This window comes from Grammomys surdaster, unplaced genomic scaffold (genome assembly GCF_004785775.1).
Source record: "Grammomys surdaster isolate TR1022 unplaced genomic scaffold, NIH_TR_1.0 126176, whole genome shotgun sequence".
NCBI lineage: Eukaryota > Metazoa > Chordata > Mammalia > Rodentia > Muridae > Grammomys > Grammomys surdaster.
This window is the reverse complement of record NW_021620983.1, coordinates 3,120,640-3,135,251: the sequence shown is the minus strand read 5'-3', so window position 1 is coordinate 3,135,251 and position 14,612 is coordinate 3,120,640. Positions and strand designations below refer to the sequence as shown.

At 44.4% G+C, this 14,612-nt stretch overlaps 1 protein-coding gene across 2 annotated transcripts in view; it reads right to left on the bottom strand.

Moving 5' to 3' along the window:
• Positions 1-14,612, bottom strand: part of Itpr2 (inositol 1,4,5-trisphosphate receptor type 2) — a 384,041-nt gene that overhangs the window by 236,339 nt on the left and 133,090 nt on the right. For both annotated transcript variants that reach the window (XM_028757612.1, XM_028757613.1), the window contains exon 22: positions 2,991-3,184. In XM_028757612.1, the coding sequence (XP_028613445.1) occupies positions 2,991-3,184 (194 nt within the window). The remainder of the gene's footprint in view (positions 1-2,990; positions 3,185-14,612) is intronic.

Genomic DNA, 14,612 nt, shown 5'->3' with positions numbered 1-14,612 from the left:
TCTCTCTCTCTCTCTCTCTCTCTCTCTCTCTCTCTCTCTCTCTCTCTCCATCTCTCTCTCTCCATCTCTCTCTCTCTCCATCTCTCTCTCTCCATATCTCTCTCTCTCCATCTCTCTCTCTCCATCTCTCTCCCTCTCTCTCTCTCTCCATCTCTCTCCATCTCTCTATCTCTCTCTCATCTCCATCCTTTCCTACCCCTTCCTGTCCTCTCCCTCTCTCCCCCTCCATCTCCACCATCCTCTTCTCCGCACTTTAAAGTCCTTCATGCTTCACCAAAATGAAAGCAAGCTCATGTCAGCTACCCTTAGCTAAGTTCATCCATGTTTGTTTGCCAAGCAGAGGAAGACATGAGGTATACAAAAAGCTCTCACGGCACAGGAAAGACGCTGCACTTGCAGGGACTCAAGTTGAATCCCAGCACCCTGTCAGATGCTGCACAACCCCCCGTAACTCCAGCTCCAGGAGAGCCAATACTCTCTTCTGGCCTCTGCAGGCATCTGAATTCATGTGCACATAACACACACAGACACACACACATGTACACACGCACACATGTGCATGCAGAAATTTAAAATCTCTTTTAATATACTGTTTTTCGGGAGGCCAGGTTGTAAATGTGGTTCTTGATGAATATAAAGTCCAGGAGGGAAAACGAACCCCACAGCGACTCTTCTGTTAACCTGCTGTGAATACAACATATGGTGGAAGAGAGACTCCAGTGAATGAGGATTGATAGGGTGTAGGGCAGACCAACATTTGGAACCATTGACTAACAAAGAGCCTGAGGCTTGGTCCTGAAGCAGGAGGTTGGATGCAGAAGCTGGGCTATTGGTGCTGAATACACAAGAGATTTTTAAAACTCAAATGCCCAAGGAGGAAAAGAAGAATTCAACGAGACACTAATGAAGCTCTCTCTCTTCTGTTGGAGATGAGAACTCACAGGATTTCATTTCTTGACCTTTGCTCCCCTAGTGTTTCTAATTATGAAGGTACAGTGTAAGATAAAGAGCCAGATAACAGTAAGACAGAGAAAAGGCTGGGCATGGTGGTTCACACCTATAATCCTAACATTCTCAGCACTGGGGGCTGAGGCAGGAGGATTCTCATGAGTTCAAGACCAGCCAAAGCGAGGTCTGGGCCAGCCTACAAAACAAATTTTGTCTTAACAAAATAAAAATCAAATTTAAAGTGCTTAAAGGTAGAGAGAGAATAAGGTCAGAGGGAAGGAGAAGACAATGCTCACTGAAAAACATGTTTTATTTAAATGCGGTAAAGAGGGGCAGCCCCTGAGGAGGAAGACCTGGCCGAGAGCAGCCAGTGAGGATAGTGCCAGCACTGTTGAAGAGACGCTCTGAGAAGGCAGTAGGTTGTGGGTCTGTCAAATAGGAGATCCTGCCTGAAAGTCAGACGACATCAGAGGAAACTGTCCAAGGGCTGGGTGAAAGCCTTCCGGCTACAGCACACAGCAGCTCCTCCTGGGGTCACCGTGAGAGGCACTGGTGCTGAAGCCACCATTGAAGGCCACACGCATCGGTGGTCATCCACTGGCAGGGGCCGGGAGAGGGTGGGGGGATGCCACAGACAGATGGGTTACAACACTGAACTGGGCCCCCAATAGGTCCCTTTTTCAGCTTCAGCGTAAGAACACGACATGAATTTTCAAGGCCATGAACACAGGATAGGGAAGCCAGCCAACATTTCTCAGGACTCGGCCTTTGGAAACCCTGGAGGAACTGGGAAATGTGTTATGACTATAAATCTAATTACTCTGAATGAGAAATGCACGGAGCCTTCCAGGACTGCTGACCCGCTTCTGGGAGCTCAGTCCACACTCAGTGATGACGAAAGATTTGGGAAACTCTGTTCACATTCTTAAGAGAGTCTTGAAAGCTACAGGTTCCATTCCTGACTCTGGAATAAATGTTGTCACAAAGGTACTATGACCCTGCTTCCCAGACTCACCCCAAAACAAAAATGCTGGAAATCATAGCTTCTGTGATGAGGGGTCTGGTAAATGAAATAACTGAGCTCATTAAATTGATAAGGCTAAATATTTAACTTAGATAATGTGCAAAAAACAAAAAAGCATCCACAGCCCCTTAGAAACGCAAAGAGAGGTGATTATGTAAAGTAATAACTCGGCAATGAATATGTGTGGTGAATAATGATGGGGCAGGGTCTTGCTATGTTGCACAGGCTGGCCTTGAACTCACAGAAATCCTCCTGCCTCAGCCTCCTGAGTGCTGGAATTATAGGAGTATACCAGTGTGTCTGACATAAAATTTTTGAGTTTCCTGTAACAACAAGAAACCTGGATGTGCGGAACACACAAGTATGATTCAAGCACAGAAACATGGTTAGGATATCATCAACTATGTCTTCCCAAAATCCTTCTTCAGCCTCAATCCTGCCTTCATTTCAGTCAGTACTAGCTGATAATAAACGCACAGGGAAAGCTGGGTTATCACCTCAAAGCACTTCACAGTAGCTAGATGCCGTTAGTGTAGTTCCTGGACAAAACAACAGGGTGGGTGTGCACAGCGGCATCCGTGTGAGATTGCCAGCTGTTCCTCGCCTAAAAGTAATAATAAAATGAGGGCAACGGCCTTCCAGAATATAAAGAACATTTCAGAATCACATCACACCAATAGCATTTCAACAGAGTTACACGGCAAAACCAGGTATCATGCCTAACACCTGGATTCTCAGCACTCAGAAAGCTGAGGCAGGAGGATTACCACAAGTTTTACACACACACACAGAGAGAGAGAGAGAGAGAGAGAGAGACAGAGAGACAGAGAGACAGAGAGACAGAGAGACAGAGAGAGAGACAGACACAGAGGCACATACACTCACAGAAACAGACACAGAGAGAGAGACACACACACAGACAGACTCACACAGATACACACACTCACACACACAGACACACACACACATGCAGACACACACACACACACATACACTCTGAGGACAATGCTGGACACACCTGTAAAATCTCGATAACCTTCAGCTTGGTATCCATCACCGTCACATCCTCCTGCTCGCCAGGGCTCGCCTGCTTGCTGGGGTGGACGCTGGGCTGCACGTCGGGCACACTCACTGGAAAGATGGAGCCTCTGCTGAGTACCATCTGTGTCATCATCTCTCCCACCCCATGGATGGTCCTCATGACGTTGTTGCCTGGCACAAGAAGAGGACTCAGTCAACACACACAAAGCATGGGTGGCTACAGCATCAGCGGGGCTTATTCGCTTTCCGATGAGGACTTGGCTGCAGCCTTCATACCCCCCACATGTAACTCACTGCATCTGTGGGATTTCCATGTTTTCACTCATTACTGCAAAGGCTAGGGCGTATTGGTGCAGTGGATGTTGGGAGTTAAGGTGTTATGGAATGGTTTGACAAACAAGAAGAAACGGTTTTTATCTCTAAGATACAGCAAATTACTAGTGGAGAATCAAAGACGGTGACCACGTCCCTATAAGCAAATTAAGAAGGTTATCTTTTTCTCTCTCTCTTATAAAATGTTTCAATCCTCGAGTTTCAACTCTAGAGAGACCAGGAAGAGAGAATGGAGTCTATCGCTCCCTCCATGAGAGGCTGAGGTAGAAGGACAGACAGAGCTCAGATGCTCTAAGCAACATAGCCAGAGCCTGCTTCAAAAGAAAAGAGAATTTAAAACCCCAAAGCACAAGCCATTCTGTGGAAGCTTGGAGAAAACTCACATTCACCCTGTGGTTTCTCTGTGACTGCCCTTTCACCATCGGTTTTAGAAGTGACATAACTAAGTGATAAAGAAACAAGACCCTGCCCTGGGCAGGGTCCTCATTGCTCTGTAAACACCTTGATGAGGGTCACCCACAAGATTGCTTCAGTGGTTTCAGTTGTTTGTTTTGTTTATAAAGAGAGACTTGGAGACCATCTTAATTGGTTCAAAACACTGAAGCTGACCTCTTCACTTTGTGCCTCTGAGGGTCAACTGTGAAATCCTTTGACATCAAACACAGCAGGCACAGCTAAGGAATGGTTTCTACACAGGCCTCCCAGGAAGGGTCAGAAGAGTGTGCGTGTGTGCAGCCGCCGATGCTCTCACTTGCTTATGGGCTTCCCTACATCTCAAACAACCTTTGTGCTTTAGGTCCCATAAATATCCTTGAGCAGAATCCTTAGAGGGATTGGAGTCGGCTGCCTAGTGAAGGAAGTCTCTGTTGTAAAACTCAAGGCTTTAGAAATGACCAACAACACAGGAGGGTGACAAGGTCCTGGCTGGGTACCAAGAGCACACAAAGTGTCAGATGTGGTATTCGAGCATCTTCCTGCGCTACACAGACTTTGGGGCTTTCATAACACAAAATGAACTTGGAAGTGGAGTTAAAGGTAAACAATTTCTCACCCCAGGAGAAGCCTGAATCCTCCTACAGTGCGCATTCCTTTTGTCTCCTCTGACTAGAAATCCATTATTCAGATCCCAAGGAGAGCCATCTCTTCTGACGCCATTATAGAAAGGGATGGCCAGCACAAACATGTCCAGTGAGGAATTGCTATCTGTCACTCCCTAAGTTTGCTTCTCATGGGTTTTCTCCATCCACACTAGAGCACAATCCGAAACCACATCTCCTCCACATTGACCACAGTCAGCCAGCCAAGGGAGTCCCCGGTCACTCCCACGATTTAGGTCCCAACTTATTTCCCGTGTCTCAGCTCTTACAGCAAGGAACTGGATTCAAAAGAACGAATGCCAAGTGTTCTTTGCAAGTGGTAAGTAGTCTTGACTTTTCCAGCACTAACGAGCTTCTGGCTGGAATAGAGGCCCCGGCATCTGACAAAGCATGTTCATTTCCAGAAGTGTAGAGGGTGTGAGCCAAGGGGAGGGGAGATAAAAATGGGATTCAGGGCAACAGAAATCCCAGTGACAAAAGAATGTAAGACGTGGGAATGCTTACAAGGTCGGGAGGGAACAAGTGAATAACATAATTTTAAAGATGGCTGGAAAGAACGCGCATACGCCAGACGGCTGTGAACGACTGCGGCTACACACAAGTGCACCGTGGAAAGGTTGCAGCTTCTTTGAATTCATCAACTTCCCCAAATGCACAACCTGCTGGGATCGTAAAGGGAAGCTTTCCTGTAATACGCTTCAGAGTGCAGGAAACACTGACAATTTCCCTGATGGGCAAGCAGGCTCCGGGCAGAAATGAACCTGGGTCTTCATTTTGAAGTCCTGGGAACTTTTGTTATATGGCTATTTAGATAACCAAAAGAAAGAAAGAAAGAAAGAGAGAGAGAGAGAGAGAGAGAGAGAGAGAGAGAGAGAGAGAGAGAAAGAAAGAAAGAAAGAAAGAAAGAAAGAAAGAGAGAAAGGGAATAAAAAATGTTTACGTTTGAAGAATTTCCAAGACTGGATAAAGCAGGGACAACGTGGCGAAGAGAGTACCCTCTGCTTTCTAGCAGAAGAATCTTGAGGCAGAGGCTCCACTGTCCAGAACTCTCAAACAATCCAAACCATCATTTTCAAATCACTGTGGTGCACCCGCATCTTAGCAAGGTGTTGCAGGCAATGATGGCTTTAAGTCACTGATGCCAGCTAGTGCCCCCACCCCACCGATGAGCATATTTTCATGCTAGTCTCCAAGGGATATCTCCTCACACTTGAAGAACAGGCTCCTTTGTTAATCTTATCCCTGGTTCACACAGAAATCTGCAGCACACCACGTCTGCATCTTATTTAGATTTGCACGGAAAATAGTCAGTTAGCCAAATGATTATTATAAGGAAGGTTAGCCTAGACGACCCCCCCCCAGATACAGATCCTGTCATCAACAAATTAAAATCCAGAGGCCACAAACATCTTAATGCGTAACATGTGTCGTCGGGAAGGTAGAGGGGCATATCCCACCCTCCCACACCCTCACATGCCACAGGAATGTGGACCACAGAATCTTCCTGAAATTTCCATGTATGGCTAACTCAGAGGTCTCCAATTCAAAGATGTTGCATTTTCTTGCTTGTGGTGGGAAGTGCTTACGCTGTGAACTTCTGCAGCTAGAAAAACATCAGCCACACTGCACGAATCACAGGCACATGGTGTGTCCCGTGTCCACTGCACAAATCTCAGGCTCATAGCATGCCCCATATCCATTTACCACAGGAAATTTTCATTTTAATTCTAGACTTGGGAGACAAGCCCAAGGTGGCAGTCCTCAATGCTGTGCAAAACAGCTCCACAGTTCTCAACCATAGCTAACACAGCTTGTCAGTTACAGAAATAATGCATATTATTTCAAGTTTCTGGAAAATCAACACCCTAGAATTTCAATTCTTTTTTTTTTCAATAACTAACTCAACATCAAGCATCTGAACAGATAACAGTGTGTTGAGTAACTTGAGAAAAATGGAAATCAGCCATGTTAGGTCAAAAATTAAAAGGGTGCGGTTACATACATGTTTAACCTCTGCACTTGGGAGGCAGAGACAGGCAAATTTCTGTTGAGTTTGAGGCTAGCCTGGTCTACAGAGGGAGTTCCAGGACAGCCAGAGCTATGCAAAGACCTCATCACAATACAAACACAAACACAAATACAAATACAGAAACAGAGGAACATGCTTAGGGAAAAAGGCAGACCCCTGATTCCTCGAGAGAACTCTGGAAGCATAAGATGGTTTGATCAGATGCTTTTGTCTTTATCATCCTGATGGGCCAAGTGTCTGTCACCAACTTCAGAAGAGTGAGAAGTGATGAAGAATTTGTATAATTCTGAAGCTACACAATCTACAATTTAAGTTTTCTGTCTGATAAATCTCTCTACAGGGACAGGGTCATGAATCACAATTGGGTTTGACAGCTATTAACAAGTGGATTTAAAGGAAGCATGAGACTTAACAGAACCATAGCTGACGTTCACCTGCAGCTAACTCGTATTTTATTATTTTATTTGAAGTCCTCTTTGTGTGCTATCTAGAGTCACTGAAGGAGAGGGATCTCAATTGAGGGACTGCCCAGATCAGATTGGCCTGTGGCATTTGTCTTTATTGTTGATGGCTGTGGGAGGGTCCAGCCCACTGTGGGTGGCACCATTCTTAGGCAAGCGTGTTTGGACTATATAAGAAAACTATCTGAGCAAGCAATGCTCCTCCAGAGTTCCTGCATTGAGTTCCTGCTCTGACATCCCTGAGTGACTACCTTGACCTGGAATGGGGAAGAAGAAACAAACCTTCCTCCCCGCAGCGTACTCGTGGTCACACAGGGTGTTTCCACACAGCAACAGAAAGGAAATGAGGACCTCATCCTCCATCTTCTCCGAGTATCAAATGGATGAACTGGGAGGAAATTATTTCCCATCCCCTACACTAGAGACCTGAAAGGACCTGTGCAGCACATAGCCAAGCTCCGCCCCCTCATCCTTGTCAAACACTGACAATTCAGTATTCCAAACCTCAGAGTTTTAAACTGATCCTTAACGTCTCCCAGCTGGCCAGATGAGCCGTGCATGAATTCAATACTGCTCTGTGATTGACAGGTAACTTAGCATCAGATGTGAGTTCTTCAGGGTTCTCAAAAAAACGTGTGCACACATATACTGTATGCCATCTAGACTTGAACATATCATCCATCTAGAACACTCCAGGCCCCTTTAGAGTCAGTTCCCCAAAGTACATCCCCAGTACCAAAGCTACTGTCCTGTGGCTCTCACATCATTCATACACACATAAGGCATCATTACTTTTTTTGTTTGACTTTTCAAGTGTAGGAGAATGCATATTCCATAATATGTGGAATTCGATATATATATATATGTGTGTGTGTGTGTGTGTATGCATGAGGAGCAGTGCCTAGACCTACTCTTGTCAAGCCCAGCAGCTTCAGAGGTATCAGGACCCCCTCAGAGCCACAGAGACAGAAGTAAATCCTTCACCACTGTGCATGGGCTAACGTAGCAAGAGAAGCTCAAATCTACATGTGGTGACACATCTCACAGAAACATAAATGGACCATGAGTAAATCTTCTATATCTATTGAGTCAAAATGATCGAAAGATATTTTTTAAAAGCTTTTATACAATAATTATGTGGGCAACCCTTAACTAAGAGAGCCATAAGGATGCCATAGAGTAACTTTGTCTTGTGACATGAATTGTGTGTACCCCTCACCCTGTAAGTCTTCCTGAAAGTACTGACAGACACAGGTAAAGTAGCCATCTGATTCTTCTCTTACATTGAGGCAGCAAAAGCATGTCATGAGAGTTGGCAAATAGACTCACAGGAACTAAAGACCAGGAAGTAGTGGTGATGGTGGTGGTGGTGGTGGTGGTGGTGGTGGTGGTGGTGGTGGTGGTGGTGGAGTGGTGGTGTGTGTGTATAATTGTGTGTGCGAACTATGTGTGTGTAAGGGTAACTGTGTGTATGAAAGTGTGTCGGTTCATGTGTGCGTAAGTCTGTACATACTGTGTGCTTATAGAAACCAGAGGTCAACCTCAGGTATAATCCAACTTCTTGTTGGTTGGTTGGTTGGTTGGTTGGTTGGTTGGTTGGTTGGTTAGTTGGTTGGTGAGGGGGTGGGAAAGTTGGCTGGTTGGTTGGATGGATGGATGGATGGATAGATAGATAGATGGATGAATGGATGAATAGATGAATGGGTAGGTTGGTGGGTGGGTTGGTTGGTTGACTAGTGGGTGAGTTGGTTGGCTGGTTGGATGGATGGATGGATGGATGGATGGATGGATGGATGGATGGATGGATGGAGACAAGGTCTCTCACTGGCCTGAAATTTCATCTAGTAGGCTGGTGAGCCCCGGAGATTCAGAGCTGGAATTACACTACACACCACAACATCTGACCTTTACATGGATTCTGGGAATTCTGGTCTTCATGTTTGTATGACAAACATTTTACTCAGTTACTTTCTCATTTAATAATTTTTGCAAATCATATTTGAAATTCTATTTTAATATTAAAAATATGTATACTTATGAACAGCATACATTTTATGTATAGTCAAACACAATGTACTAAGTAAATATTTGTGAAAAACAAATGTGTACGTCAGTACACCAAACACATACAGGTGAGCTTTAGAACCAGAACCAGAATCTACTCTCATAGCTTTTTCTACCACTAATGTTTTCTTTCTCAATAAATCTGCCTCTTTCTCACTAAATCATCTAGGCCAAGAATTAGATGTTTCACTAGATGAAACAGACTTTTTAAAATTAATAAATAAAAACATGTATTTGTAAGTTAGCATCTCTGAAACATTTTGTCTTTCTGATGCACATATATCACATAGGAGAGTTTGTAGTTATTTGGTCTGGTTTGTTTTAATCTTTTTGATCCAATGAAACCACAGTAAGCTAAACAAAAATCCTTAGTAAATGCAACCTGTCCTGTACTGAAATCCTTGAGAAACTTGAGAAAAGTAGAAAATAGACTTCTATAGCATGGTAATGGTAACACACAGATCCTAGAACGTTAGACACTGGGGCAGGAAGAACCTGAGTTTGAATCCAGCCTGGGCTGCACAGGGAGAACTTCTCTCAATAAAAAAAGGAAAAGCAAGAAGAAGAGGTAGAGGGAAGGAGGAACAGGAGAGGGAGGGAAAGAGGGAGAAAAGGAGAGAGGCAGGATAGGGCAGGGCAGAAGGAGAAAGCAGGACTGGAGTGCCCAGGTCTTTGTCACCAAGCCCTCTAACTCTCCTCCCAGTCCTTTGGGCACAAGGCTTCTTCCTGGGTCTCCATTATCCAAAGTGCCTCTCCCTGCTCTTGCTCCTGACCTCTCCCCTACCCTATGTTGGACCACAGAGCTACAAATCAGCCCAGGCAACTCTGATCCTTTTGGCCATTATGGTTATCTGTATCTTAGTCTCTGGGCCCCAAGGCAGTTCATCTCCACCATGGTTAGTTAGCAAGTGAGGAAGTGAGACTAGCCGTATCGGTGACTTCTGGGTTTGATTGAAAGACCTTGCCTCAGTGAATACGGTAGATGGCTGATCAGGATGATTCCCAATGTCAATCTAGAATCACTTTGAAAGAGAGTCTCAAAAGAAGTTTCCTAGCTCAGGTTGGCCTACGACATGCCTGGTAGAGATTTTTCTTAATTGGGTTAGCTGAAGTGGAAGAACCACATGAATGTGGGTGTGAACTGTGTAAGTGAAGAGAAATCTGAGCAAGTGTGCATGCTTGCATTTATCTCTCACCCCATAGCTGAGGATGTTATGTGACCAGCTGTCTCAAGCTCCCACCTCTGTGACTTCCCTACAGTGATAGAGTGTAATCTGGAATTGTGAACCAGGTCAAACCCTTTCTCCCCTGAGTCACTTGTTTCTAGGATATTTTATCACAGCAACAGAAATGACACTAGAACAATGTCCAAAGTTGAAATCTCAGAAAAGGAAACAAGACAAAATGGAATTCCATGGTTGTTACTAGTGATTTCCCATTTCCAGTGCCATTCCTTGTATCCCAGTAGGGAGGTGACAGTCACTGGCTGGCGAAGGGTCATGTGTCAGGACTGACCTATGGAAACCCCCAAGAAGTTGGAGCTATAGAAAAGCAAATCAATAGATGACAGAGAAACCATTTGGCTGTCTGGTCTTTTAGAAGTTTCCTGTGATTTGTTGTCACCTTATTAGATTCTGGCCCAGAGACTGGGGGACAACTACAAAAACAAAGGACAGTCCTAATTAGACAGCCTCACTAGACCTCAGGGTACTCAGGGATGGATTCTGATGCTGCCTGTTAGCTTCTTTTCTGTACCCAGATACATCCAAACAGCAGGCAGGTAAGAAGGCTCTCAACAGATGGGGGCTCTAGCTGGAGAGGGGAGAGGGAGAGGGAGGGACAAATAACACCAAGGATGTTTGATAAAACCTCAAGGAATCGTGTTATTTTATGTTTGCATACTTACATATATTAAATGAAGTTATGACACTTGAGCTGACAATACTCCCACAAGAGCCGCTGACTAACAAAACCCAGTGCCAGGCATGAGAAACTTCTATTCAAGCTGTTGCTCAGGGTAGTCCAAGAAACTCCCAAACAATACAGACTATTGCTATGGGCCTTGGTTGCCTCCCAGAGGTTGAAGGTGAGTCCCTTTTGCTAAAGGGACCACACACTTTTGTCTCAGGACTCAGAAGATTCCCGCTACATCTAACCTGAAAACTTCCTAGAGTCTCATTTCCATAGTACCAGAAGGTGCTGTGCAAGCTTCCAAACGAGTAAAGCAATCAATGTTCCCACTCAGCTGTGATGCCTATAAATCACAGTGACCAGCAAGACAAGACACCCCTGTGATGGCTTGAAAGAGAATGGCCCCCTTAGGCTAATGTATTCGAATGTTGGGTTCCTGGTTGGTGGAACTGTTTGAGAAGGATTAGGAGGTGTGGACTTATTGGAGAAGGCGTGTCAATGGGTGTGGTCTTTGAGGTTTCAAAAGCCCACAGCATTCCCAGTTATCTTTCTTTGCCCAGTGTTGTAGATCAGACATAAGCTCTCTGCTAACACCCATCCTTCCTCCCTGTTGCCAAGCTCCCTGCCATGACAGTCATGGACTCTGGAACTGTAAGCCACCCAATGAAATACTCTCCTTTTATAAGTTGCTGTGGTCATGATGTTTTGTCATAGCAATTGAGAAGTAAGACAATCCCTAAAGAATCAATAATGGCATCCATACTTTGGAGTTAACCAACGGCTAACTAATTCAACGGCTCAACAGGAAGGAAATCATGCCTGGCACCAGAAACTCAGCAACCACCCAGGTCTAGTGATGTCATGGATCTTAGAGGAGGACCCACCACTTCCACTTTACTAGATAGTGTGATTCCTAACTACATTCTAAATACTCTTTATACCCACAGATAAATGTAGCTCTCACCCCCACGTGAAAAAAAAAAGCTTGTCTTTGCAGAGCCCATTGCAAAAAACAAAAACAAACAAACAAGAAAAAAACACAACTAATCAAACTGCAAAGATCAACTGATGAGGAACTGCTCAATCCCAATGGATATATCTACAGTACAATGCCTGCCCTTAAAGCTTAGGGAATACCTTGGAAGATGGGACCAGAACAGTTTTAAGAGCCAGAGGGCCAAGAAGCCTACTGTGAGATTGTGACTCTTAGCAATGAGAAGGAAGCCACGCCCATGATACCTCAATACTATGACTTCCCAAACGAGACCTGCAGAAGTGCAACACCAGTACATACTAACACAGAAGGAAAATATCTCACAGGGCCTCATCCCTACACAAATAACTACAAGCATCAAATGACCTGGAAAACAGAAAAAATTAGTCTCTCCCACTGATGAGACATCTAACTGGCTACCCAGTAACCAAATGGTCAACCCTGAAATCGTGCACGCCTAAGACACTCTAAACAGATTCAGCAGGTTGTATTTACAAATTTATACATTTGTGTGTATGTTTAACAATAATAAAGAAAAAGAGGCCAACAATTTAAGGAGGAACAGAGGGGCATAGAAAGGATTGGAGGAAGGAAAAGGAAGGATGGACTGATGTAACTTTAAATGTTTAATTAAAAGAAATCAATTAAAAATAATGTTAAAAGAACAAACAAAATAAGAGAGAGAACACAAGAAACTGAAAGGGGATATTTGGGTGCGGGGTAAGAGGAGAGTCAGAAGGAATGGAGTGAGAGGTGGGTTTGATCCAAGCACAGTTTATGCATGTAGAAATATTAATTATTTTAAAAATAAAATTGGTTTAATTTTTAACAAAAAAAAGGAGGAAGGAGGTACAGTGGCATTCACAGTTGTAGGGTAACTTTTATTATTAGCATCAGTAAAAGGTAAAACTGGAGGCTGGGAAGACAGCTCCGTGGTTCAAGTGCTTGCTGAGGAATGTGAGAACCAGAGGCCAAGCACTTAGAAGCCCTGAGTAATTCCCACCTCAGGAAGCAGAGACAAGAGAACCCCAGGGCAAGCTGGCTAGTGAGACCATCCATATCCACACTGATTAGCTCTGGATTTGATTGAGAGACCCTGCCTCAGGGAATATAGTAGAAAAAGTACAGTTTAAGGAATAAAGGAATCAGTGGGCTGATTCCTGACATCAACATTGAGCCTGTACACGGAGCATGCTTATATATGTGTGCCCACACACATGCAAACACATGTACACATCTACACACAGACATGCACACATACGCATGCACACACATACACACACATACATACACACATGAACACACATGCATGCACATGCAAACACACACATGCATACACACACAGACACACAGATATATATATGTGAAAAGGGGAAAAAATCTTTGGACTTTACTTCCTTTGATATAAAAAGAAAACAATTGCATAATTTAATAAATGCACAACTTGCAAATAATACCCAGGATGTCCATTTGTCAGTCATTATGGTCACACTCATTTTGTCACTCCTGTGTGTAACCAAAAAGAAAAAAAGTGCTTCCTGACACAATTCTTAAGCCCTAAAGATCAGTGACACAGTCAGTGCCTTTAAATCAGAGAGCAGATAGCACTCAGAGGCTAAACAGGCTGCTGAGAGCCAAGGCCCTTGCTTGAAGACAGTATGTCTTTGCCAAAGACAGATGTCCCATTACAGTGAAAGACAGGACATTGGGGCCAGTCTTATCCCTCAGAGAATTTTTTTTTCTTTATCAGCTTTGTATTGTTTCTAGCTCTTTGAGAATTTTGTAGAACAATTTGATCATATTCATCCCCTCCCACAATTCCTCCAGGATCCACCCCTACCCACCCAAATTCATGTCCTTTTTTTTTTTAACCCATTAAGTACAATTTGTGCCGGTCTCATATTCTTGGCCATGGGGCCATCCACTACAGTACTGGTAACTTAGCAGGGGCTCTATCCTCAAAGAAAACTGACTCGCCCTCTCCCAACAGCTATCAGTAAACCAGTGACTTCTTAACTTGGAGTGGGACTCGTGCCCACCTCCCGTCTGTGTGCTGGAACTTTGTCTAGCTTGAGCCTCACGGGTCTTGTGCACATTCAGCTGCCGCTGGGGCCTGGAAATGGAAGCTCATGTTACTGAGAAGTTCCTACAGCTGCTTCTTTCAGAGAATTATTGAGGTACACACACACACACACACACACACACACAAACACACACAAACACACACACACATCCTTCTTCTTCCTGGTCTTACTTATGCCCAGGCTCACATTATCTCTTTCCCTTTGCGCACAAGACCAGGGCCCTTCTCCTTTCTCCCCACTTCTAGCCTTGCTCAGCTCCAGATGCCCCTGAGCTACCACCTGTGATCCTTTAGGTCTCTTTTCTCCATGTGTTCTCATATACTGGACTATCTCAGTATTTCAACTTTCTGAAGGTGCCTGTCACACAACCCCCTTTTATGCCTCTGCCAGTTGTGACAGAATACCAGACAAGAGCAACTTAAGGGAAGAATGGTTTATTCTGGCTCGAAGTTGAAGAGAATACATCCCGTCATGGTGGAGAAGACATGGAGGTAGGGACGTGGTGCAAAGATTCCTCACTTCTCCATGGACAGGAAGTAAGATGAGACTATAAATGTCAAAGCTCACTCCTAGTGACCCACTTCCGCCAACAAGGTTCTACTTCCTGAAGATTCTACACCCTTCCA